At 42.8% G+C, this 24,123-nt stretch overlaps 1 protein-coding gene across 6 annotated transcripts in view; it reads right to left on the reverse strand.

The window, feature by feature from the left end:
* Positions 1-235: 235 nt before the first annotated feature.
* OSBPL5 (oxysterol binding protein like 5) overlaps positions 236-24,123 on the reverse strand; it is a 174,877-nt gene continuing 150,989 nt past the window's right edge. For all 6 annotated transcript variants that reach the window (XM_033062344.2, XM_033062345.2, XM_033062343.1 and 3 more), the window contains 14 exons: positions 21,552-21,771; positions 17,789-17,973; positions 16,352-16,433; positions 15,507-15,605; positions 14,505-14,601; positions 13,480-13,578; positions 12,217-12,314; positions 10,080-10,169; positions 8,988-9,124; positions 5,134-5,319; positions 4,463-4,601; positions 3,215-3,332; positions 2,551-2,653; positions 236-1,566 (listed from right to left, as the gene is read on the reverse strand). In XM_033062344.2, the coding sequence (XP_032918235.1) occupies positions 1,431-1,566; positions 2,551-2,653; positions 3,215-3,332; positions 4,463-4,601; positions 5,134-5,319; positions 8,988-9,124; positions 10,080-10,169; positions 12,217-12,314; positions 13,480-13,578; positions 14,505-14,601; positions 15,507-15,605; positions 16,352-16,433; positions 17,789-17,973; positions 21,552-21,771 (1,789 nt within the window). In that variant the 3' untranslated portion in view covers positions 236-1,430. The remainder of the gene's footprint in view (positions 1,567-2,550; positions 2,654-3,214; positions 3,333-4,462; positions 4,602-5,133; positions 5,320-8,987; positions 9,125-10,079; positions 10,170-12,216; positions 12,315-13,479; positions 13,579-14,504; positions 14,602-15,506; positions 15,606-16,351; positions 16,434-17,788; positions 17,974-21,551; positions 21,772-24,123) is intronic.

Here is a 24,123-nt window from a genome sequence, read left to right on the forward strand (position 1 = left end):
TTTAAGCCTATTTTGCCTTCATCCTAATATGATCTCACAGCAAAAAATGAATAAATAATTCCAATAAGTGCACTGATGATTTAGCCAATACTAAACCCATGACACTGTTCTAACTTACGGCCCAGGTCTGACATTGTTGGATGCAATTTCCTGTAGATTTTTCTCTAAAAAGTGATTTACTTGTAAAATACTATCAAACACAAACCCAAAAATAATTTGTCAGATAGACTGCCACTGAAAGTTGTGTGTAGTTTTTATTTCAACATATCAAGCACAAACAGGTTTCCCCTAACTGGGGAATATGACGAGGAATGTACTTAAAAATTTGGAAACATTTACATTGAAAGATAGCCCAGACTGGCACCACCACTAAGTATTTTAAGGCTGTATATATAGCAGTACTTACCACTTGGAACTACTTCAGGCCAGAAAAGAAAGGCTTAGTACTGTCTGCAGTCTAAAGAAAATATTGCAAATCTTTAAAAAATGGTGTAAAATAGGAAGACTATTAACAGGATTGAACAATGCAGTGGCAAAACCCTCCCTCTTTCCTGACCTTTGACAATAAATGTGCCTAAGACTGACCACACGTACACCTACATCGCTCCCATCCTTCTCACCTATGCTGGGGCAGTGGATTTCTCTCTACAACGCTAGTGTGTGATATTATAAAACAGCCATATAGCAAATAATAACAAGAACAGGAAGTGCCCAGGTTTTGCAAACAGGCGTGCGTGTGTCTGACATCACACTCGATGGGCCACACTCAGGACAGCAGTCAGCTCCTCAACCAGACAAGGAGCTTTCACTGAGCACTTCCCATTTCCTAAAGAAAAGTGTCTCTAGGAAATTGTGTATATTTACAGTTTCCGTGGAATGGAAAAATAAAACACATCCTGAGGTCCCATTGGGCTGAACTAAACAGATCATGACTTAATATCTCAGGGCTGCATTTTTTGGACCAAGTGTTCTCCCTCCTGTAACTAAAGGCAGCCGAACAGGCACCATGGACATCAGTTCTTTACTGCTCTCCCTCACTCCTGGAGCTATGACCCAGGCTGCCGTGACTTTTCCAAAATGTTGAGGTCATTACCATTTTGGGGTTACCAATACTGCTGGGTAATCATTAATTGCATCAGAAAATGACAAAACATAGAAAACAAATTGCACAATTAAAGCTACATTTGGCTTCAGCATTAAGGCCCATACAGGTTAAGAGGTCCTTGAAGATGTACATGTAAAAGGCAAAAATGACATAATCTGCAGGAACAAAGTTTTGCAGGTTCCTAGGTCCCTTTTTAACCTCGTTTTTCCATGTCCTTCCACCTCTGCCGTGTTGGTTCTAAAGTGCTTTGGTGCCTCGCTGGGCTCCTTGCGCAAGTGGCCCCTCCTGCAGCCAGTGCTCATTATTGCTGCCAAACGTAGTGACTTTATTTGAAAACATAATTAATGAAGAGTTGACACGTAAGAAAGATGCAGAGGAGAAACCAACAGCGAGAGTCCAGGAGGAAGCTTTCAGAAGAGGCCTTCCTGTGGAAGGACTTCTTGTTCAGAGCACTGAGGTTTCTGCAAAAGAAAGCAATATGGTTATTTGTGTGGTGGAGAGAGGTGTGCCTTCACACGTGTGCATACCCAGAACTTCAGGAAGGATCCCTGTACTTTAGTGATGCCCTCAGGGGCAGAGCAGTGTGCCCACCCAGACTTTACCTCCCCTTTTTAACAGGAAGATCAGTGCTTCTGGCTGCAGCTGGTTGGCATGGGAAGGGCACAAATTCCAAGAAATCTCTTCATCCAGCACCCACTCATAACCTGTGAGTTTAACCTATGGCCTAACCTTCCCAAAACACAAGGCCTGCCCCCAGGAGCTGCAGTGAAGCTAAAACCAGATCACCAATGACTCTGGTATCCAGAAATGGTATCGTGTGATATCCAGAATGGATCATGTGTGATCCCACCTCACTGAGGCCTTGGGAGGGCTGGATAATACTCCTCACACAGAGGGGAATCAGCAGAGCTCCCTGGAGCAGAAGCAGCAGTTAATACCTCCCCACAGGAGTCTGCAGGGCACAGCCCTCTGGCAGCAGCAGGTGTGATTACTGCTTCCCTCAGATGGCAACCAGCAATTCGTACAAAAAGCTGGAGTTTAGTGCTTTTCACCACGGAGTTTTTCAGACCACACCCCCAAATCTCCATAGCAAACTGAGGAAGTTCCTAGCATGCTCGACCGGAAGAGAGACCTCACATGTTCTTGACTGGCAGAGATTTATTAGCCAGGGCCTGGCCCAGCCCCTCTCAGCCAGGAGGTGTGTAACATGCTGAGGCGATGCTTTTTGCCCACAAAGAGAGTGTTAGGAGGGAGAGATTTCCTCCTCACTGTTCCAAGCAGAGAGTGTTTGTCTTTCTGGTGTGTTGATTGGTTACTTTACTGCAACAACTTGAACTGCACTCCTGCAGCGCACAGAGACACTCCAAAGACCACAGTAAGGAGTTAAATGCCCTAAGTTATCTTTAGCCCATTAAAATCATTGATTAATGACAGAAAATGGTTACCTGTGTATGTCCTGTTGGGCTTTCTGTAGCGATAAGACAGCTGAGTGAATTTCTTTCAGGTGATTCATTTCTTTCCCACACTGAGTGCACAGGCTTTCAAACCCTGCAGCAAAGTATTGAAGGACAATTTTGTTTTGCATCACCATTCTGATGGTAGTGATGAAACAACACAGCAAGTGGGTGGCTGTGATCTACCTGTCACTGCTAGGAGGAAACATGGGGAGGAGACAGGGAACAGAATTTTCCACCCAGGAGACCCTGGCCACTGTAACAGGTTCTGTGACTCTGGCTCAAGGTGCTTCTCAGTCAGCTGTAAGGAAACAATGCTCCCCAGCTGAGGGGAGGAGAAAGGAGTGCTCACACCTGCCCCCTCTCTCAAACATTCAAGGTCACCTCTAAAAAAAGCAGAGAAAAGAGAAACACAGCCCATTTCCCATGTGTTGATTAGAATATCAGTGTATTTTTCCAATTTTGCCAGGAATTGGGAAAGGCAGAAAGAGAAGCAACACACACAGACAACAGAAAAGCAGAATGTATTCTGTGCTGCCTGTGGGCTGTTGGCCCATGGTATTAACTGGGCAAGACATGTCCCAGGGCTGGCTCAAGAATTAAAGTACCAAAGGAAGAACAGTAACACCTGACCCAGTGACACCCAAATACTTGCCATCATCATCTGAGAGCTCCTGCACTGACTCTGGCGTTGAGCAGCTGCTCTCTGTGTTCTGGCTGTGGTTGGAGGGCTGATCACTGGTTTTGCGGCGCCTGCAGTCTTTGGCAGACCTCTGGAAAAAACAGGGATTAGAAGTGACTCAGTCTCTATCACATTGAAGACATTTGCTTGCTTTAAACAAAGCAATTTAGGTGCTGGGAAGTATCTGTGAAGTTTGTTTTCTCAGCAACTCCTAGTACTTGGACTCTGGCAGCTACTTAAAGATATTATACACGTGCCTCATACAGAAGCATTTACCCAAATGACAACATTCTTAAGACACCTATCCAAATTATTCTTCTTGTAGCTTTAACTAACACATATTATGGATGAGCCTTATAGCTCCTTTGCTGAGTTGTGTACCCAACTCAGACAGGTACATAAGAGAAAGTTGGAAAAGAAGAAAAGAATTAGAATCAAATTCCCCAGCAAAAATTTTTCAGAAGGTGCACAAAGGATCTAAACATCACAGAATTTTTATGCCAGCTTCTTGATGCACTTTGGAAAGTTTTTCCCTGTCTCTCAGATGAATAAACCAAACATACAAACTTCTCACTACAGGGCCTGAAAAGCAGTTACATATCTCAACTTCCCCACTGAATCAGAGACATTCAGATGTGAGGTATTATAAAGGAAAAGTCTATGTACATAATGAGATACAAGTTTTTCAGTGTAATATGGGTTATACTTAGGTAGTTTAGCAGCTCTACATCTGAAAATGTGTTATGAATGACATGTATCGCTCCAAAGATGAAAACACTGAAATAGGGGAATATTACCTCTGTTTAAGGGAAAGGATGGAAAGATGCTTCTTGTCTTGTCTGAGAGAGAGTGAGTGATAAAGGCTGATGGCAAGGACTGAAACTGAAATCAGGGGATCTCAGCTGTGTACTCCAAAACTTATGGGAAGTTTTCTGCTTTGGAAACACTGAACAGTGAAGTTCAGCTCAGTCATGTACAAAGTTCACTGTCACTAACATCGAGTGGAAGAAAAATGCCAAAACTGATAGAATGAGTCAATCAGTTATTACAATTCTTTGGAGCTAATGACGGTATAATGCTGCAGGCCTATGGTCACAAGCTATATTTACCCAAAACCAAACTTTCAGACTATGCTATTCTTACATGAAAATGCTGTAGAAAAAGGGCTGTGTATCTAAACAATCATAAAGAGTACTATAATCCCCAAAATAGGCTTTTTACCTTGTGCCGTGTAATTTGATTGTTTATACATGTTGCTTTGTGGTTTGACATCCTTGTGGATAAATGTCTTTCCATTGTCTGAAGTATTCCATCCTTCTCAAATTGGGCAATGTCGTTCAAAGGATCCCATGGTCTTAGACTTTTGAGACCAAATGAAAAAAAATTCATCAGAAAAGCAAGAATCCCACATTAGGTGTGTTAAACCCAATACACTAATCCCACATGCATCAGGCAGGCAATCATCCCTGACAGTAGTCAGACTTTCCAGATGCAGTGACAGGACTAACAGATAGTTCCCTGCACATCCACAGTTCCTTGCAATAAGTGAGAGGGTTCAGTCTCCAGAGGCTTTGTCCTTCTTGCCCAGGGGAGGAGAGCACAGCTAACTCTCCGCTGAACAGTGTAGAAAATCTCTGCTAACTGACTCCGGACTTGATTGCAGCAATAGAAATTTACATCGATGGCACTGTGGATTTCTCATTGCCAAGCCCTCATTTCCAGCTATTCCCAGTTAATATCATGAATATGTATTCTAGTAATGACATGGAGCTCAGAAAGGGCAAGCTCTGGACATAGTTTTGGGGAATGGCAGGGCTCCAATTACAGCCCTGCTTGCGTCCCTGGGAACTCAGGCAGCAAGAGGTGTTGGGAGCCCCCAGCCCAGCACTCACTCCTCGTATTTGTAGTGCCATTCGTTGGTCCCGGCATCGTGCCGGAACAGCAGCGGTTTCCATTCCGTGCCGCTTTCCCTCCGACCCCGGGCTGCATTCCTCTGCTCCTCTTCCAGCACAAATTTTTCCTGCGTGGCCTTGTGTTGATCACCTTTGTTTATTGCACTGGTAACGTGCTGCCAAAGCCTAGGAATAAACAGAAGGAAGTTAAAACACCTTAGAGCCATCAATGTATTTTGCCAGCTAGAACTTCAGAGCAGAAACTTGTCAGGTCTTTTAATATTCCAGCAGAACTGACAGCCTCTGTTTATTCTTGTAAGTCAAAGAAAATGAGAATGGCAACACTGAATGCTTCATGTAACTAATTGAAGCAACCTTCTCTAAGATAACTGCATTCTTCAGTGCTGAGTCACAACTGACTGTTCAACTCACTAGGATCTGTAGCCTCTTTAGACATGATGGAGAACCTGTTCTGTCCCTCATGCTTTCAGGCATTTTTGTTTAGAAGCCTTTGTGTCAATGTCTATCCCCAAAACAAACACTTTATTATATTTAAAGTTTAGAAGCACTAGAAAATGAATTTATGTGCACATCTTGTAGCTGCACATGCACCTCCTATGTTGGATTTATAACCAGATCTGTAGGAACCTGATTCATCCACAAGCAACAAGCATGTCCTGGTGCTCACAGGCTGCAAGCACGAACACAGGTTTTCACTCACGCTTGTTGGCAGCTGCCAAAGGAAACATGATCTGTCATATGAGCTGTTCTCATTGAGCATCTGCCCTGGGAGAGGGATCTGCCTTCCACCAGAGAAAAACCAGTAACTCTTTTTTTACTATAGCCAAGCTGTGATCAGCTTCTCCACAGTTCCTCTAATCAGAGCACTCCATCTTCCCTTCAGATTGGAAACACTTCTGAGACTAGCAGCTAGCCCTCCCAAAACATTATTGCATGCTTTAGTGCTTAGAATGTGCACAGGAGATCCAGGCTGCTCCAGTATTCCCAGCTCCAGGAAACATCCATCTGCGATTTAGGAGATGAATTCATTACTGCATTTATTTTGGAGCATGATGTGAAGCTCTTCATTTAAAAGTGATCCTGAAGCTTTCATTATATTTCTATCACCATACATTAACACAGCACTTCCAAAAATGCAGCTTCTTAGATAATTAACTGAACACAGAGCAATGTCTTCCTTTCATTCTTAACAAGTCACTCCCCTATTTCTGTGTATTAATCTTTTCTCCCAGAAACAAAGGAAGGAAACTCAGTGATGGGGATCGGAGAGGGAGGAGTGAAAAGCCTGAGAAAATATTGTGGTGGTGTAAAGCCTGTCCTAAGGAATGCAGTGGTGTAAGGAGTGAGTCCCCTAGTTCTATAAATCTCAGAGAGACAGCACAAAATTGTTTGATAACAGCAAATTACTCCATCAAGAGCTACGTGAATCAGACAATGACACCCTCCACGCTGAGCTGCATGAATCAGACAATGACACCCTCCACGCTGAGCTGCATGACAGTATGAGCTTCAGAGATTTCCAACAACTGTGAAAACAGCAGATTTTCAGCACTGCAGGGAAGACTAAGCAATTCAGGCAGAATATAACCTGGATTAGATGGCAATTTATTAATGCAACTGTCAGCATAATGAGGAGTCTGGTGGAATGTCTGTAAGACATCTCTGTAACTTTCCCTTTTGCCTCCTTCCCTTGGATGCTTGTATCATTATTAATCTCTGATGTAGCAAAGTCTGGCAATAAACTCTGGTAAACAGAGAACTGGAGATTGTATGCCCACAAGACCAAGATTCTCCTTTAAAAGAGTCTTCTGAAAATTAAAAGATAAATGTACTACAGTCTGCCCTGCTCTGCAGTTAACAGGTCTGCTCTGCAAGTTACAAATACAGACTTAATTGCCCACAATGCTCACTTCTGCCCAAATGAAATCTTTATGTGTTATTGTTTTCATGCAATCCCTTTCTTTACCTATAAAAAAGGGAATCTTTTTAGGGTGATGTGATGCAACACCAAATTCAGATGTCCACAGGGACAATATAATGCAGAGCCAGGCAGCAACTGATGTGCTGGCTGGGATGTTGGCTGGTGCTGGCTGACCATAGTGGAGAGGAAGCACAACTGATTTGTTTAAAGCCACCCAGCTCCACATAACTTTGATCAACCTACAGTGCTCTTGCTTAACCACTGTACAGTGTGCATTATTCATTCCTTCCATTTCCTAAGTGTACTGGGTTTGCATGGCCTGGTTCTTGGCAACAGGGGTGATACAGAGATGGCTTCTGTGAAAAGCTCCAGAAGCTTCCAAAACATCTGGCAGCATCCTGATGGCTCCAAATATGGGCATGTTGCTGGCCAACACTGGGATGGTGGTAATGCCTCTGAGATAACATACTGAGGAAGAAATCAAAATAAAGGTTGTGGCACAGTTTTAATTGTGACTAGAGAAGAGTGGGGTGAGAACATGTGAGAGCAACAGCCTTGCAGACACCAGGGTCAGGGCAGAAGGAGAGGGAGGAGGTGCTCTAGGTGCCAGAGCCCAGATTCCTCTAGCCTGTGATGAGGACAAGCAGCAGTGCCCATCCAGCCCACAGAGATCCACAGGGATGCAGAGATCCACCCACAGCCCAGGGAGGAGACCCACACCAGAGCTGGTGGATGCCTAAGTGGAAGTTGTGACCCTGTGGGAGACCCTTGGAGAGAGGAGCCCACACTGGAGTAGCCTCTCCATGGTGAAGAACCCCATGGAAGAGTGACCCATGCTTCAGCAGTCTGGGGAGGACTGCTGCCCAGGGGATGGACTCACATTGCAGCAGTTTGCAGGGAGCTGCTGCTCGTGAGATGGAGCCACGTTGGAGAAGTTAATGGAGAACTGTCTCCTGTGGGAGGGACTCCACTGTGCAACAGTGAAGGACTTCTCTCCCTGAGCAGCAGGAGAAGCCATGGCTGATTAACTGACTGAATCCCCACCCTCCTGTCTCCTTGTGCCACTGGGGGAGGAAGTAGAGCAGTGAAGGGAGGGTGGGGGAAAGGTGGTTTTAGGGGCTTGTTTTACTTCTCATTATCCTGGTCTGATTTTTATAATAATAACTTTATTTTATTGTTCAGCTTGTTTTGCCCTCGATGGTAACTGATGAGTATCTTCTCACAGTTATTATCTCAACTCATGAACACTTAGTTAAATTTTCTCTCCTCTGAGCAGCTGCAGAGGACAGTGAGTAAGCGACTTTTGTGGGCACCTGGCATCCAGCCAGGGTCAAACCACAACACTAAATTATGTTCCAGAGCTACATTTTTAGGTAATGTAGATCACCCTACAAAGCCTGGTGCAGACTGCATCGGAGATCTCAGCTGAGATTATGAGGCAGGGTTAAACATCTGTTTAATTACATTCATCCATAAAATCCTGTTATGTGGTTGTTCAAAGTACTGCTTTGTGGGTGCCAGGACTTTCCACAATTCCTACATCTACTTGAAGATGGTTGTGGTTGAAATAAACACTCTTAACAAGATATCCAACCTCAGGATGACATCCTGCCCTTGCATAAAATGCTTCAGCAGTTACAGAGATCTCTGGAGCCCAGGCAGAATTGTTATTTTAAGCAGATAAAATACAGCTTCCACTATTTCTCAGCCCAGGTCTATTTCAGAGCTGTATTTCATGGAAATACTCCCGAGGTAATAGCCTAGAAACAGGTAAATGGGTGGGTCATATGTGACGACAAAGCAAGTCATCACTGCCTTTCCACGACTGTGCTGAGGAACTGGAGAAGCCCTGCTGATCAGAAGCCTGCTACCAGGAGAGAAGCAGCAGTGAGATGTTCCCCAGGCTCTCTACCTTTCTGACTCAAAGTCTGTCTGCTCCTCAAAGAGCACAATGTGGCGCTTCAGTCTCTGCCTTCGCACTTCGCTGGTCGGGTTCCAGAAAGTTTCTGTGTTCCCATTTTTCAGCTCATTTATAAGCACTTCTCCATCCTGAGAAGGAAAAATTAAATGAATTAATGACAATCAGAAAACCAAGGCAGAAATTAATCCTGGCAAATTGAAGCTGTGCCTGGATGATGACAAGGGATATCCGTTGGTTAGGAGGCTTCCTTCCTCCTCTAAACACTTCCTGGAAGTGTCTGACATGAACAAGAGAAGGCATTGCCCGAAACAGTGGTTGCACTTATCATTAATCAGAGTAGAAAGAGACCTGGCTGCTTCTATTAAATCTTGTCCCCAGACCTGAGTGCCCACAAAAGCCCTAAAGTATTCTTCTTTCACCACTTTTCCTCCCACTTACCACCCAACACATATAAACAAGAGGGTGGCTCTGAGTCACGTGTGAATACTGGTGCACAAAATTGCCAGGTGCTCTGCTGACTGTTCTGAGCTGGCCACAGAACGTCACCACATCAGTGACGTCTGTCCTTCAACTGATGAACAGGGTAGTAACTGTCTTCTACCATAAGGGTTTCCTGTGAAAATAATGAATTTAAACCCCTCAAGTTCTTCTCTGATCATGATCTAACTGGGGAAGTACTGAACACACCAGACAAAACACAGCCTCAAGATCTTTGCAATCACACCTAATACACACTGTATCTCCTGCCATCAGGGCTTGTCCTAAGTCTCAGACCATAAATGCAGAACAACTTGCTTTGATAGAGGGCCCCCCTACTGCTGCCAGCCTCCCCAGGCTCTGGGAGCGCAGTGTTACTCCCACTGCAGATGTAAGTGTAGATGAAGTGTAAATTACTTCCAGGGGTATCTTGAGAGGTGTGGCCCAGGCTCTGTCCACCTGTATGCCTTGGCAGGAAGAGGCAGGACAGGACTCTCCCAGTGCCCATTCCAGTGCAGGGAGCCTGCCAAGGGCTGCCAAGTCCTCCCTCAAACCCTGCAGTCATGGGCTTGTAACCTGCCAGCAACTTCGATTATCAAATGTTACCCAGTGTCCAGTGAGACTCGCTAGCACTTCTTCTCCACATTTAATCTTCCCCGAGATTTGATTAATGCTCGTGCTGCCACCGAAGAAGGGCTGTCAGGGGACAAGAGAAACAGCAAATGTGGTCAGTCAGTCACTGAGGATTAGAAGGGAGCCAAACAGAGATGCAACAGGAAGGAAGCAAAGTGTAAGTGCTTGACTTCCACTATTTCTGAGAAAAGGCAGAATGAATTCTAATATGGATTCTGACTGTCTCACATTGTGCCCCCTTCCTTCTGTTTGTAATACCACAAACACTGTAGCTGCAGGTAGGGAGATAAGCCTTGAGGTGCATTAACACTCAGGAGTGCAAGGTCTCATCTTTATTGGAAATACACTTATTTATTGTCAGCCAGACATCAGGATAAGTGTACATGGACAACTCCTTCCCACTGCTCAGAATCACAGTCTTTGCACCCTTGTCCAAAGAAAAGGAGCAGCACTAGTGGTGACTCTTCCTACTTATGGGACAGCAACAGCAGTGTGGGCACTGATGACGACTTCATGTGTGTCAAATCTCCAGTGTGAAGAAGCTCTGATCAGCAGCAAAAAAACCCACACAAACCAAAGAAAAAGGGCATTTCCAGAGTCAAGGAAAAAAATCCCAGAACAATTGAAAATTTCACCCATTTCCTGGCTGCCAAACACTGGAAACACCAGTGAGAGTGTGAGCAGCTCTTCTATTCACACAACACATCCCTTCAGACATTTTAGCAGGCACTTCCCAGAAACATTTGTGCAGAGAAACTTTTGTGTGTGCGCGCGCGCGCGCGCACGTGTGTTACATAACAATATAAACCCAAATTTCACACAACACCTGTGGATAAAATAATCACATGTATCTCAAGCATCTATCTCTTCAATCCAGCAAAGAACTGGTACCTATCCAAATTAAAAACAAAGTTAAGGGGTTTATCGTCAACTTCTTACAATTCTACTAAAATAGACAGCTGGAAATGCTCAAAGCAGAACATGTAACTATGTAATGCAGAACTTTTTGAGATATGTTTGGACGAATCTACTGTTTTCAAGCCAGAAAAGAAGCACTTCAGGCTCTAAAGTCCAGGTTTGAGATGGCACCCAAGTCAGGGAAATACCTCCCTGGCCTCAACACAGTATACCAGGCCTATGGGAAGAACAGGCTTTAAAGACAAATATGTGCAAATGTCATGGAAATACATGAGGTAAGAGCTCCCTTTGTAAGGGCAAATGAAACCAGAAAAATGTTATTGCTCTCAAAAAACTCACAGTTTGCAAAAGATTCCCCTAACTCCAGTGATCTCTCACATTTATGTTGGCTAAGGCTGCAACTTTGATGTCCTGCAGTGTCTCAATGCTCCTTCCATTTTATACTCAGGCAAGAAATGGCTGAGCAGAAGAGAAATGGATGCTCCCTCAAAAGCAAGTCAACTGCCCAAGAAAAGTTACACGTTATGACTTCCCTGCTAAATTTTAACCCATGTAATAACAGGAATGCTCAAAGATGTCTCCATTTTGTCTGCATACCATAAATTGGCATTACCAGGCTTTCCAGGGGAGGAACTAGCTACATGAACAAGTGAGTGCAAGATTTGCCAGTGTGACTGACAAATTCACTCAGAATTCACTGTCACTCACTCAGAATGACCTGCCTGACTAACGGGCTGTCACCTGTCCTGTAGCCTTGATAAACACAAGCTGTAGCTCACCATAAAACCTGCAAGATAAGAAGTAATGGCTGCTGGAGGTGCCTTAAGATGCCTAACGTGCCACACCCTAACCTGCTTCCAAGTTCTTTGTACACTCACTGCATTTAGCAAGCAAAACTAATTATCTATGCCTAAACAGAAGCCACACTGTTGTTGCCAAGCTTTCAGAACAAAATTTGGCCAGTAGCTAGCTGGAGTGAAAAAGCATATAAAACTAAGGCTTCCTGGTGTCAATTTGGGTTGCACGAGGCAAAACCAACAGCAGGGTGACACCTCCTCTCCAGACACACCCTGCTCTGGTGGTCACATAGACTGCTGGTACAGAAATGATCTGCTGTGATTGGTCAAACCCTGCCTGGGGCACAGGGGGCAAGCCTGAGACTCACCCAAAATGGGGCCACAAGGTATCTTACCTTTAGCTTGAATTCCAGTTCTGCCCTGTGGTTAGTTTTCTCACAGTCAATGGTAACTTTCCCTCCAAGCTCCATTGTCATGGTACCATATAAAAGTCCTAAAAGAAAAAAAAGAGGCTTAAGAGAGGCCACAGTGGAAGCAAGCTGCTTTCTCAAGTCACCCTGGCTGTTGCTGACATTGTGAAATTAATTTCTTGGCTTAAAGTTTTGAAGAGACAGAACCAGAGGTTTCTAGGAAATGGCTGTTTACTATAAGCATGAAAAATCTCCCTGAGTCCATATTTCCCATTTATAACACCAGCTAGGAAATAGCTTGACTCACAGCTACACCTGTGGCAAGCTGAAAGTGGGACTGGAAAAATAAAGTTGTGCCCAGCAACCTCATTCACACTAGTGATTAAACAGACCCAGTCAGTTCTCTCAGGGTGGTGGAAGAAGGGAGATTTGGGATTCACCAGAATCTGGGAGACTTTTTATGTATGTTTACCATTTGCTGAAAAGGTCTTTTGCAGAAAAAGAAAAGTTGGTAAGAAGAAGGTTTATGCACAGAAATACTTCACAGAGGGCATGAGATTATGGGGTTACTGTTTTCAGGTTCCCAGGCCCTTCTAAATATAAACTTAGAAGTCTTTGTGCCTAATTAAAAAAATACTCATCCCCCAAAATTGGATTCTATTGCTGATTTTAACTCTGGGGCAGAAATGATGCAGATAGAGTTTCTCAAGGAGCAGTGAATGGGCAGCCATGTCCCAGCCTCAGCTCACACTGAGCAAAGCCACACAGCAGCAGGTGCCAGCCTCACTGAGGCAGCTCATACTTTCGGAAATACAATGATTAGAATAACAAGGAAGTGGCAAGAGAAGCCAGGAATTTTCTTTATCACCAAAAACCCAGAAAATATATCAAGCAATTTCAGTGTCAACATAATAAAATGTTTTTATCCTAAAAAGCTCAGAAATGTAGTTTTGTTCTTATCATCTTATCTCCAATGAATATATGCAATGTTATTCTGTTTCTGCACAGTGTGAAAACTAATATTCATGGGCCTAATTCTCTCCTGGGCTGTGCACAAGTAACCCAGGAAGAGTTCAGTGAGGATTACTGAAGGTCACCTGCTGAGTGCTGTGACTCATGGGGGACTCTCTGGAGTTACCAGGCCCTGTGATTATCAGCTACTTGAGAGGGGACAGCCAGTGCAAAGTTAGTCAGTAAGACACCATTTTGTTACTCTCATTGCTTCCTATTTGAAGAGTCATACCTTACCTTTACAATGGGCATATGGCATAGTGATAATATAGTCTTCTCCTCTGCTTAGAAACATAAGCTTTGCTTTCCCATCCAACAGTGCAGAAAGTGAGTTGCCTAGAATTTAAAAAAACATGCACATTAAAAAGTTCATGTTATACTTTATCCTTCCTCCTGCTTTAGAAAAAGCATTTTCATTTAAATGTAGGTCAGTAATGAAAGAAGAGATATGAAATGTTCATAATTCAGGACCCTGCAAGTCCTGCACAGCTGGAGGCAGGCAATTCTAACAAACTTTGCTGCTCTTGTTTGCTCTGGCATTTAGCCCCTCTAGCAGAAAGAGCAGTAGATTAAACAGATTATTAGCAGAAACTTAGGAATTCCTCTGGCTCTGCAGTTCTCACAACTTTTCTGGTTGTGAATGATCCCAAATTACAAATGAAATTGCTCGAAAGACAGCAGAGACTACCTGAAAGTGTGTGAGCAAACACACTCAGCAGAGGGTAGTAATTAAGAAATGTTTGTCTAAAAAAACAGATTTCATATAGCAACCGTATTTCAGAGCTGGAGTTGTGCTGCTTCCATTCATATTAAATGACTGGAAGACATTTTGAAGCTCTGGGGTTCAACCCTCAGGAGTTCTGGGAGCCACATAAAAGTTCAAATCTTTTCAGTTTTATGTATGTTGGCTGGGTGTCAGTGTGGTTTAACGTGACTCATCCTGGTCATCGGCGCACGTTCCCAGTGCATACTGACAATTCCATAAATTAGCCTCAAACTTTGCCCTCTGTAAAACACATTTTTAAAGCTCTCAATGGTCTATCAGATTTTTTAATTTCTTTTAACATCAGAGTGGTGTCACACTGAAATGGTGGAAATGGGGAAGACCAGGAGAGCCAAGACAAGGAATTAGGCTATCCCAGTGATAGATTGGTCAGCCATTTCTTTGTTCTTATCTCTCAACACACTCAGGGATGATTAAAAAACAAACCAAAACTGAAGCCACAACGTTACTTTGGAGAGGTCTAGACTTGATGCCTTACCATAAAACTTGGACCTAGCTAGAATGCTGCCAGAAATGCAGAATCCATCCTTCCTATTGCTGACATGAAAAGCTGACACTGGTGGGTGATGGGACACCTAGGATAAAAACAGGCAGGGGTCATTTAGAGCAGTCTGCAGAAGCCAAGCAGAGGTGGGAGGGGGTGCACACTAAAGGGGGAACACAATACATGACACCATTATGTATGCATTATACATCAAATGTATGCATTATACATCAAAACTTTCTCCCTCACTTTGTATTTTCTTGAGCTTGTGAAAGTTCACTTTCAGAGAACTCACTGAAATCGCTTTCAGGTAGACTGTAAGGTTTTCAAGAAATAAATGAACAGTGCAGAAATTTAGTGCAGCATTTGAATAACCACCATGAAATGCATGCAGTGGTTGAAATAAAAATTTTAACAAAGCTAAAATTATCTGATTAAATAGGGGAAAATTGTATGTGAAACTGGGAATCCCTTTACTACAGACCACACAGTTCTCAGATCCCTTTCTTAACACTGCAAATCTCAAACTACACTTTTGTAAGGCCAGTTAACTTATGAGCTCTGTCCTTTATTTAATCACAAAGACATAAGCCCTCGATTTACTCCTATTAAAATCATCATAGAAAGTTTAGAAATAAAAGATGGAAAGATTTGGTTGTGTGTTTTATGCCACTGTTGACAGAGGCAACACAACCCCCATTTTATGAACAATAAAACAGTAGGGCAGAATTCCATGGAAAAGGTCTTTGTCGAGGAAGCTGATATTACATATGGGAGACTTGCAATTAGAGTTTTGAGTGCCCACCAAGCCTCACATAATTTCAGTAAATCTGCAAAGAAAAAAGATCAGCAGCCAGTTTACCCCATGTTCTGCTCTGCCTGTTTACACAGAGCTCCAGGTTTCTCTCCTAGGGTGAGATGAGTATTGTGTTTCTATGCATGGAGGTGCAAGCAGGTTGGTGTTGGCAGCACCTGAGCATGCAAACAGCAACTTACCTGTTCTGCTATGTAAAATGTGTGACTGTTCGTCTGAGGGTGAAACCAACAGCAGCGGAATGTCTCTCCCAGAATAGGGTTGTATGGCTTTTTTATTCCCTGAAAAACCAAGTCATCAAAACCCGCTATAAATGAAGATTTGCAATCTAATGCTACAGAATGGCTACAAAACAATATGGTAATTTTTTCTCTGATGTTTTAAACCAAGTCAATCACAAGAATAAAAACTGAAGAACTACTTACATATCCATCTAATCTAATCTTTTCATCTGAGCCATGGATTAATCTCTATTCTCACCAATTTAATATTTAGTACTACCCAATCAAGACCTTACAAGATGATCAAACTTCATTATTGCTGCTACTATACACAGCAAGGGTATAGTGATGTGGAGACATGGCACAGTGGTACTAATTGGCCTGAAAAGAGAAAGGACACCTGCTTTCAGCAAAGGGAAAAACCTTGCATCCCAGGGCATGTTACTTGATGACCATTTTTACTTTCTGTCTAGTGCAAAGGCTCTGAGGTTGACTGCCACTATTTTGCTTTCAGGGAAAAGCTACTGCTCTGTCTACTCTGAAAACAAAAGCAACCCCAGTTTGAAAAGTGACAAAGTCTTCTTAGCAGAGCAATAAAAACATCAGTGATTTAAGATAACACTTTTTAAAGAGTATATAAACTGGAGAACATGCAGAATAAAGGAAACACCATTGTTATTCTATTCAAGTGTGTGTGTATGTCACATCCAACCTGACGGTGACAGAGAGGCAATAGAGAAATCAAACAAAACCACAGCAGAAGATTTCAACGCCCATTACAACCCCAATTTCATGCCTCATTTTACCTTTGGCTTCTTATAGAAGCCGGACAGATACCACCTCAAAACTTGCTTCATTCGGGTGTAGGGATCATCTTCAAGGACAGCTCTGCAGAACAGAACATAAAACATTCTTTTACACATCACATTAGTTTCTTACCATTATAAAAACATCAATTTCAATCTATTTCCCCACAAATAAAGAGAAGTAACTTCTGTACTGCTGCCAGTGAAAAAGGTTTGACCTAGTAGAAAGATGTATTTTAAATAATGTACATCCCACAACACGAACTGTTAAAGAGTGGAACCCCTTGCCCCGCATTTCTGCAAAAAGCCCAATAAAATTTCTGTGGTGTACCAGGTTTGATTGGACATTGGAGTAGGTCAATGTGGGATTGTCACTCACACTATAATAGTCTCACAGCTAGTAGAACAGTGCAAGTCATAAAAACAAACCCATGCCATCAAAATCAAAGACGTTTTTTGGGGTCTCTTTTTCTTTGTTTCCCTCTTTCATAAAAGATCTTTAAAGCTGATGTGCTGCATGAACTTTAGCAGGAATTTGAGATTTGGTGCAATACTTAAGGTTGGAAGTGACTTCAAAAAGTCATCTCAACCAGCCCCTCCAAACAATGCTCGAAGATGAAGCAAGACCAAACCAAACCAAAGGCATTCCTGGTATTTCCAACCATTTAGTCAGATTTAAAAATCAACTTGGGTAAATTTTTGAAAATTCATTTAGAAGGATCTCCCAAACCACAAATTTAACAATTTTTTATCAAAACCTCCAAACCTCTTGAAGTCTTCTTACATCTCAGCACTGAGAACTATTTCTTTAACTTCAGATGGTACAAATACCACAAACAAGGCTTGAAAATACCATGATTCTGTAATTATTCAGAGAAAGTGGAATAAAAATGTGTCACTAGTACTGCTATTAGAATATGACACACCCTGATTTTACAATCCACTAGAATATCTCCTTCAGAAGGCAGGTCCTATCTGGAAGCAGAACATTTCCAATTTTCTACTCTGCTGCCCCCAGCAGGCCTCTCTCATCAATGCTTTTAAAAGACGTTTCTTATTTGTTCATCAACCGTCATAATTATATTGCTTTGGGGAGCAGAAGATCTTGACAATTTTGGTTGCTCTCTGTCCTATTCCCCTGTGTACACGAGTACACCAGGAGGTGGCACAGCTCTGCTGTGCAAAACTCCAAGGCATCAGCTGAATTCCCATCAGTTCCAGCCAACAGTGGCAAACATGTCCATGTGCAAAGATGGGTTTGTCTGGAGTTCAACTCTTCCTTCCTTGCCCCTCACTGAAAGAGCACTGCAGCTGGTGCCTGGTCTGTATTGAGGCCAGTGATCTCAATATCGTTTGGGAGCCTTTCTGGCACACACAGGGATATTTTCAGAAACACAGGCCAAGTGCCAGGTCAGGCCCACCCTGTGTGCTGCTTACTGGGAGAGCAGGTCGGCATGGTAGTAGTAGTCGGAGAGTTTGTTGAGGAACGAGCGTGGCTCCAGGATGAAGGTGGGCAGCACCACCCGAGACAGGTCCATGCCAGGCCGCAGCTGCTTCAGCAGGATCCACATCAGGCTCTTGTTCTCCTCAGAGACGGTTTCTGTCTGAGATGACTCTCCTGTCTACAAAGGCAAAGAGAAAGGAAAGCTATTCCTTGTGGGTGCATTTCCCCAAGCTCAGCAGGCCCTGGCACAGGGTGAACGCTCACCTACAGCACTGTAGCCATGTCTCGGCAGAAATGAATTCCCAAAGCAATCAAATGAGTGGTGCACAAAGCCCTGGGTGTGTGGCAGGGAGCACAGCAGCCCCTCAGGGCTGAGATGGGCCAGCACGGACTAGCATTAGACCGGGGGACGCTGCGCTCCAGGCCCTCGGGAGTGTGGACGGGCCCAGAGTTGTTACAGCATCCCTGCGGCCTGGTGCATGCACAGAAGCTCCTCTCAGACTCATTCTCAACAAATGAGAGATTATAAGATTCACTAGGATACATGTGGAAAAATGTAGGAGGTAAACAAATAATCAACAGAGAATAGAAGCAGTCCTCCAGCTTCTAGACAACACAAACTGGTGTGTCAATATGGCAAGGGCTCCACTGCCAGGAGAGAGGCACAAAAACTCCAGCACCTGCCAATGCTGCTCAGAGCCCTTTGCAGCAGAAGAGGAGGTAAAAAAAGACAGGGATTATGCTGTGGTTTCAGCCATCTGTAGCTCCTATGCATTCACTGCGTCTATGAGATGTGCAGCATGGAGGAATGGGCCTCCACTAGAGAGGTAAATTAACTAGAGAAGGTAAATTAAATTTTCAAACAAAAGTGCCATTTTAATACATCCTAGACATCATAATCTAACTGTGAAGAAGAATACTTAGGCTTTCTAGTGATTTTAGGCAAGGGCTGTGCTATGCCCTCTCCCAAATCAAAATCTATTCCAAAAGTGCCCTTTTTTAAATAGAAATCATGAGGAAAACGGCACCTTTGGAATGGACTTTGGTTTGGGAGAAGACATAGCACAGCACAACAGGATTTTCAGGTGGTATAAATCACTAAACATTCTTTTTCATTATCTGAGCATTGCCACCATGTTGGCTCCCAATCAGCCCTACAGTCACAGCAAGTTTACCAGTCCTACAGGGCTTGCAGGCTGAGGGAATTTCAAACCAAGGAACAACAAAGATCTCTTACTGTAATTGCTTTTCCATTTTTGTACCATTCTTCTTTTGACAGTCTGATGCAATACACACCTTGAACCTCCAAGGAGAAATGGGAGACCACAGCATCACCTTGAGCTAACAATGCACATGGGTCTGTCAGAACTCTCATTATTTATCCAGGTTCTCAAGTGTGCATGTACTGTCAATATAAATTAATGCCATGTGTAAATTGCTGGACAAAGTGTTACTCAGAATGAATCACTGCACACAGGAAGCACACAGACAGAAAGAGAAGAGGGTGCAGGAAAATGTGAACAACCTCAAATAATAACTCTTTTTATAACTTGTTAAAACTACAAGCTTGGAAATTTTTTTTTTCCTGTTAGCAATCTACCTACTGAAGTGTCTGTTTTGTGTTCTAGACCAACTTCTGCAATCTCAAAGTTCTTCTGACACCTGTCTCTGCCATCACATCCCAACTGCAAACAAGGCAAAACTGGAACAGCAAATGCACAACCGCCTTCCAAGAGCACAGCAATGCACTGACCCATGTACACACCTTTAAGATGAGCCCTCAAAGCCAAGCTGAAAATTTAACAGTGCCAGTTTGTGACATTTGTCCTATTGCACACACAGGCTGAGGTCAGTTTAAGTTTAAGATGATGACTGAGATTACTACTGGTATATGCTTACCTTGATACATCTCCACCCAGGGGAGCTACGTCATTGTACAACACCTATTTTTCTCTACCTTCCCTTCACCAGTGAGTTCAGATTCAACAACCAGTCCTACCTGTCTGGCCCAGGTGACAACACCCCCACCTCTTGAATAAATCTTACAAAACATTGCCACATGGCAATATTTTTTGGAAGCCCGCTGGATGCTACCTGTGCCTAAACAGACACAGTAAAAAGAGCATTATTTAATGCCCACAAAGTGTCACTCCCCAACAGAAATACAGTGTTTTCCACTTGGTTTGTAGTGTATTTTTTTCTTATTTTAATGTAAAACTGCAGAGATCTTTCTATTTCTCTCACACACACCCACGTACACACATTAGTGTAGCCTGTAAGACTTGTTTGAACACCAAAATATCAGCCTGCCGTGCCACCATTTCTAGGACAAGTTTGTCATGTGAAGAGAGGTCACTTCAGAATAGGCAGCTGACAGAAATTAAGTTTGCTTTCATTTTGCTGCTGCATACTCATCTATCTTCAAAATCTCCTGTTTGAACCCAGTTACCATTTGCCTGTCTGCAAGGGGATTTGAGGGGAAAATGCACTAAAGTGAAGTTAGGTGTAATTAGTATATATTTGACTATATTTCTTTTATGAATATTAGTAGTACACTTTCAGGAAAACATTGAAAGAAAAGCGTTAAAGGGTGATGAAGGGTCTGGAGCATGAGTCCGGTGAGGAGAAGCTGAGGAAACTTGGGTGGTTTAACCTGAAGAAAACAAGGCTGAGGGAAGCCCTTATCACTCTAGAACTACCTGAAAAGAGGTTGCAGAGAGGTGAGTTTTGGTGTCTTCTCCAGGTAAAAAGTGATAGGGGAAGAGGAAGTGGCCTCAAGTGATGCCAGGGGAAGTTTAGATTGGATATTAGCAAAAATTTCTTCACTAAAAGGATTCTCTGGCACAGGAACAGGCCTGGAACAGATAGTGATGGAGTCACCACCGCTGGAGGTACTTAAAAGCCATGTAGATGTGGTGCTAAGGGACATGGTTTAGTGGTGGACTTGGCAGTGCTGAGTTAATAATTGGACTTGATCTTAAGGCTCTTTTCCAATGTAAATCGTTCTACGATTCCGTGACTCTAAGAACAAAAGTTCTTTCCAGCAGTGCATTTCTTTGAAGCACCAAAAAGACATCAGCTTCCTTGTTCAAAGCAGTAGGCAAGCAAGTGCTCAGAGCTGAACTCCTTGCTGCCTGCTCAGACTGATTCTCACACAGCACACTTGGCTGCCCCAGCTCTCTACCACTGCCTTCCTCAGAGGTGTCACAGTGACATCCAGTTAGCAAGGCTCTTATGTGGAACAGAAGTGCATCCCCCTGCTGTTAAATGTCATGAGAAATGGCTTTCAGATAAGCAACTGGTACTTAGCAATCAAGTAGCTCAAATGCTCTATTCAGACTCTAAAAAAAAGGATCTTCCATGCATAATAAAAAAAGGGAAGTGTCATATTTTGTATCACACAAGGACTGAGTACCCTAATTGGCCAGGACACATGTCCAGGATAATAATCTCCCCTCCTGCTGGCTCCACAAATGTGCCAATGCTGTGCAGATCTGTAATGCAATAACTGATTAAAGCAACCACTGATGCTAGAAACACACCAAAGCACACAGTAGCAGAGCTGCTGCTCATAATGCAGAATTATTAAAGCACATAACACCATGTAATTTAGCAGAAAATTGTGCTTTGCTTTATCTGTAAAACACAGGAACTCATAAAGTTGGCTGTTACCTGCCATACAGCTAAATGGGTGAGTGATAAATACTATGAACAGATATGTTTTAACAGGAACAGGCAGCAATCAGGTTTTCTTACCTCTCCAAATTCTTCGTACACTTGTTCAATATAAGTGGTGCCCTTCCTTCCTGGAGAGACCTCTCCCTGTATTTCTGACTGATCACTCTCGCTTTCATTTGTCTTCCGGCTGTTCTCATGGGCTTCATTCTCGGACTCCTCTACGTTGTCTCTCTCTGACTTGTCCGAAAAAGCATCATTTTCCAAATGGTGGTTGTTCTCCAGGGTTGATTCATTCAACCTGCAACACACAGTTCATTACTTGCTTCAGTTTGATTTACAAAGCCACATTGCTTAAGGCTTTTTAAAAACAGTAAAAACACACCCAGGACTCAGAACAGGATGTGCAGACCAGGACGGTCTCAGACATTGATTTCCTGAATAACAAGGGTTTTATCACAGAAAGAGTGACATATTTTCCATCAAAATTTTCCCCTTCAAACTGCACTTTTCAAAATGTGCCAACTTCATTTACCCACCCTTAGGCAGCCCTGCTGCTGGCTCTGGATGGGAACCCACAGACCAGAGGGATACAGAGCAAGTGCACTCCAACAACTCTACACTGCTGATTAGAGAACCAAAGTACCCATCAGGAGAGATTTTTCCCTTTACAGGAGCCAATCAGTGGATTCAGCACATATGAAAAATATGACATTATGGGACACATTTTCTTTTCAGTGCTATTGCTATTTTATTTCAACAGAGGGCAGTCCTAAGTCAGCCCTACACTAGAAAAGACAAATTTAAAAACCAATGGAAGCAAGTATTTTCCCTCACACACTTACCTCTGCCTCACCCACCAGGCTAATCTGAGGAATGTGCTTCCCCCAGATCATGATGTGTGGAAGAATAGAGTTGAAAGCATGGAGTTGCATGTGAGAAGAATTCCCAAATTATAACAGCATCTAAGGGAAAGCATGGAGGGTGTAACAAACTTCATGCTCAGTGATCCAGACTTTAGAGAATGCCAAAAATCCTCTCTCAAGTAACCTATAGCATCTCCATTTGAAAAAGCAGATGTAGTTCTTAGGACAGATGGCTATCATGATTACACAGGCCAGAGGTCAGGTGCTGAAAAGTATTCACTGAATGCACTTCTTTCAAGTGGTATCTATCATGGGAAACAGTTTTCCTTATTCAGACATGTCTGCAGACATGTTACCTCTTCCATGGCCTGGCCTAACTCCCATTTGCTGAGCTTCTCAGCTTGTTCTTCCTCTGAAAATTTTTTAACTGGAAAATTGCTCTTGGATAGAGCAATTAAAAAAACCTATTTCCAGCTATATAAAGAGTTTCAGAGGCTCTAAACAGGCCCTGGATCTTGAAAAGTTTTGTAACTTCCTGTACTGTGTCTTCCTCTCCAAGATTTCTCAGTACATGGGAATGTTCTGTCAAGCGTCAAGCTGCTCTATGATGGGCATTTTCTCAGGCCATGTTTCAAGTTTTACGAAGAATGAATGCTGAAAGTTCTCACCCCCTTCTTATTTCTATTTTTAAAAGATAATTAGGCATTGTTAGGTAAAGCCAGATAAAATTGGAAAAAAAGCAACAGAAGAATCAGAACACAGAATTGGCATCAGCTTTTCAACTGTGCACTGAAATAAGCTCATCATTTTTAACTTGCCCAGCAAGCCACACTGTGACAGCCACAGCTCAGTTTCTGACAGAGCCTAGTTTCTAGAATTCTTTTGTAAGTGTCATCTACAGCTTTTTGTGCCTTTAGAAAATCTTTCTTTTAATTCCATTTGTAAATATATATCTCTGCATATATATGTACATATACTGTGTTTATATAGACAAACCACAAGTTTTTTGAATTGACAGTTTTCCTTGTACAATAAAACTAAGATCATAAATCAGAGTCAATGACCAGCACTAATTTGCTGTCAGACATTATGTCTCTTCATTGCTGTAGTGCCAGGATGTTAGTTGGCTTTTTTAGCCAGCAAGCAGCAAATGTAATCACTGATAATCAAATACAAATACACTGAAGGCACAGATTACACACACATGAATTTAAAATAATAAAGCAGAAAAAAGATGATGAGGAGAGAGCTGTCTGGAGAGATTATCCCACAATTTCTCAGCACAGTTGTTTCCTGGACAGAATGTCCATGAAAATATTAGGTTTTGATCATTTAAATACCTAATTTATTTCTTAATTTTTCAGAGATCAGATAAACACGTGAGTATCGTGGTTGCTTTGCTCCCTTTACCTAGTGAAAATCTTCTCCATGGGGAAAAAAATACTTGAAAGAACAGTTCATGATAAGGCTTTTAGTTCATAGTTGAGAAGTAGCACTTGTTTGTATTTCACACTTGTAAGAAGAGCAAGTTTTCCAATGTCACCTGCCTCACATCTGGGAAATGTTTGAAGTTTAATGGAGTAAATGACTTTTCTTAGTTTTCTCTCACTACCACAACTACCATCCGCCCCAGTATTTTTTAAGGATTTCAGATTTCGTCCAAGAGGGAAATCAGATTCCTATGAAATTCTACTCAGCTGTGCACTGATAACCCACCACTACAAACAAGGCAAGACTTAATAAATCCTGAGCCATGGAACCACTCTGGGGAACCTTCAGGATCAAAT

Source organism: Catharus ustulatus, chromosome 6 (assembly GCF_009819885.2).
Source record: "Catharus ustulatus isolate bCatUst1 chromosome 6, bCatUst1.pri.v2, whole genome shotgun sequence".
Lineage (NCBI taxonomy): Eukaryota > Metazoa > Chordata > Aves > Passeriformes > Turdidae > Catharus > Catharus ustulatus.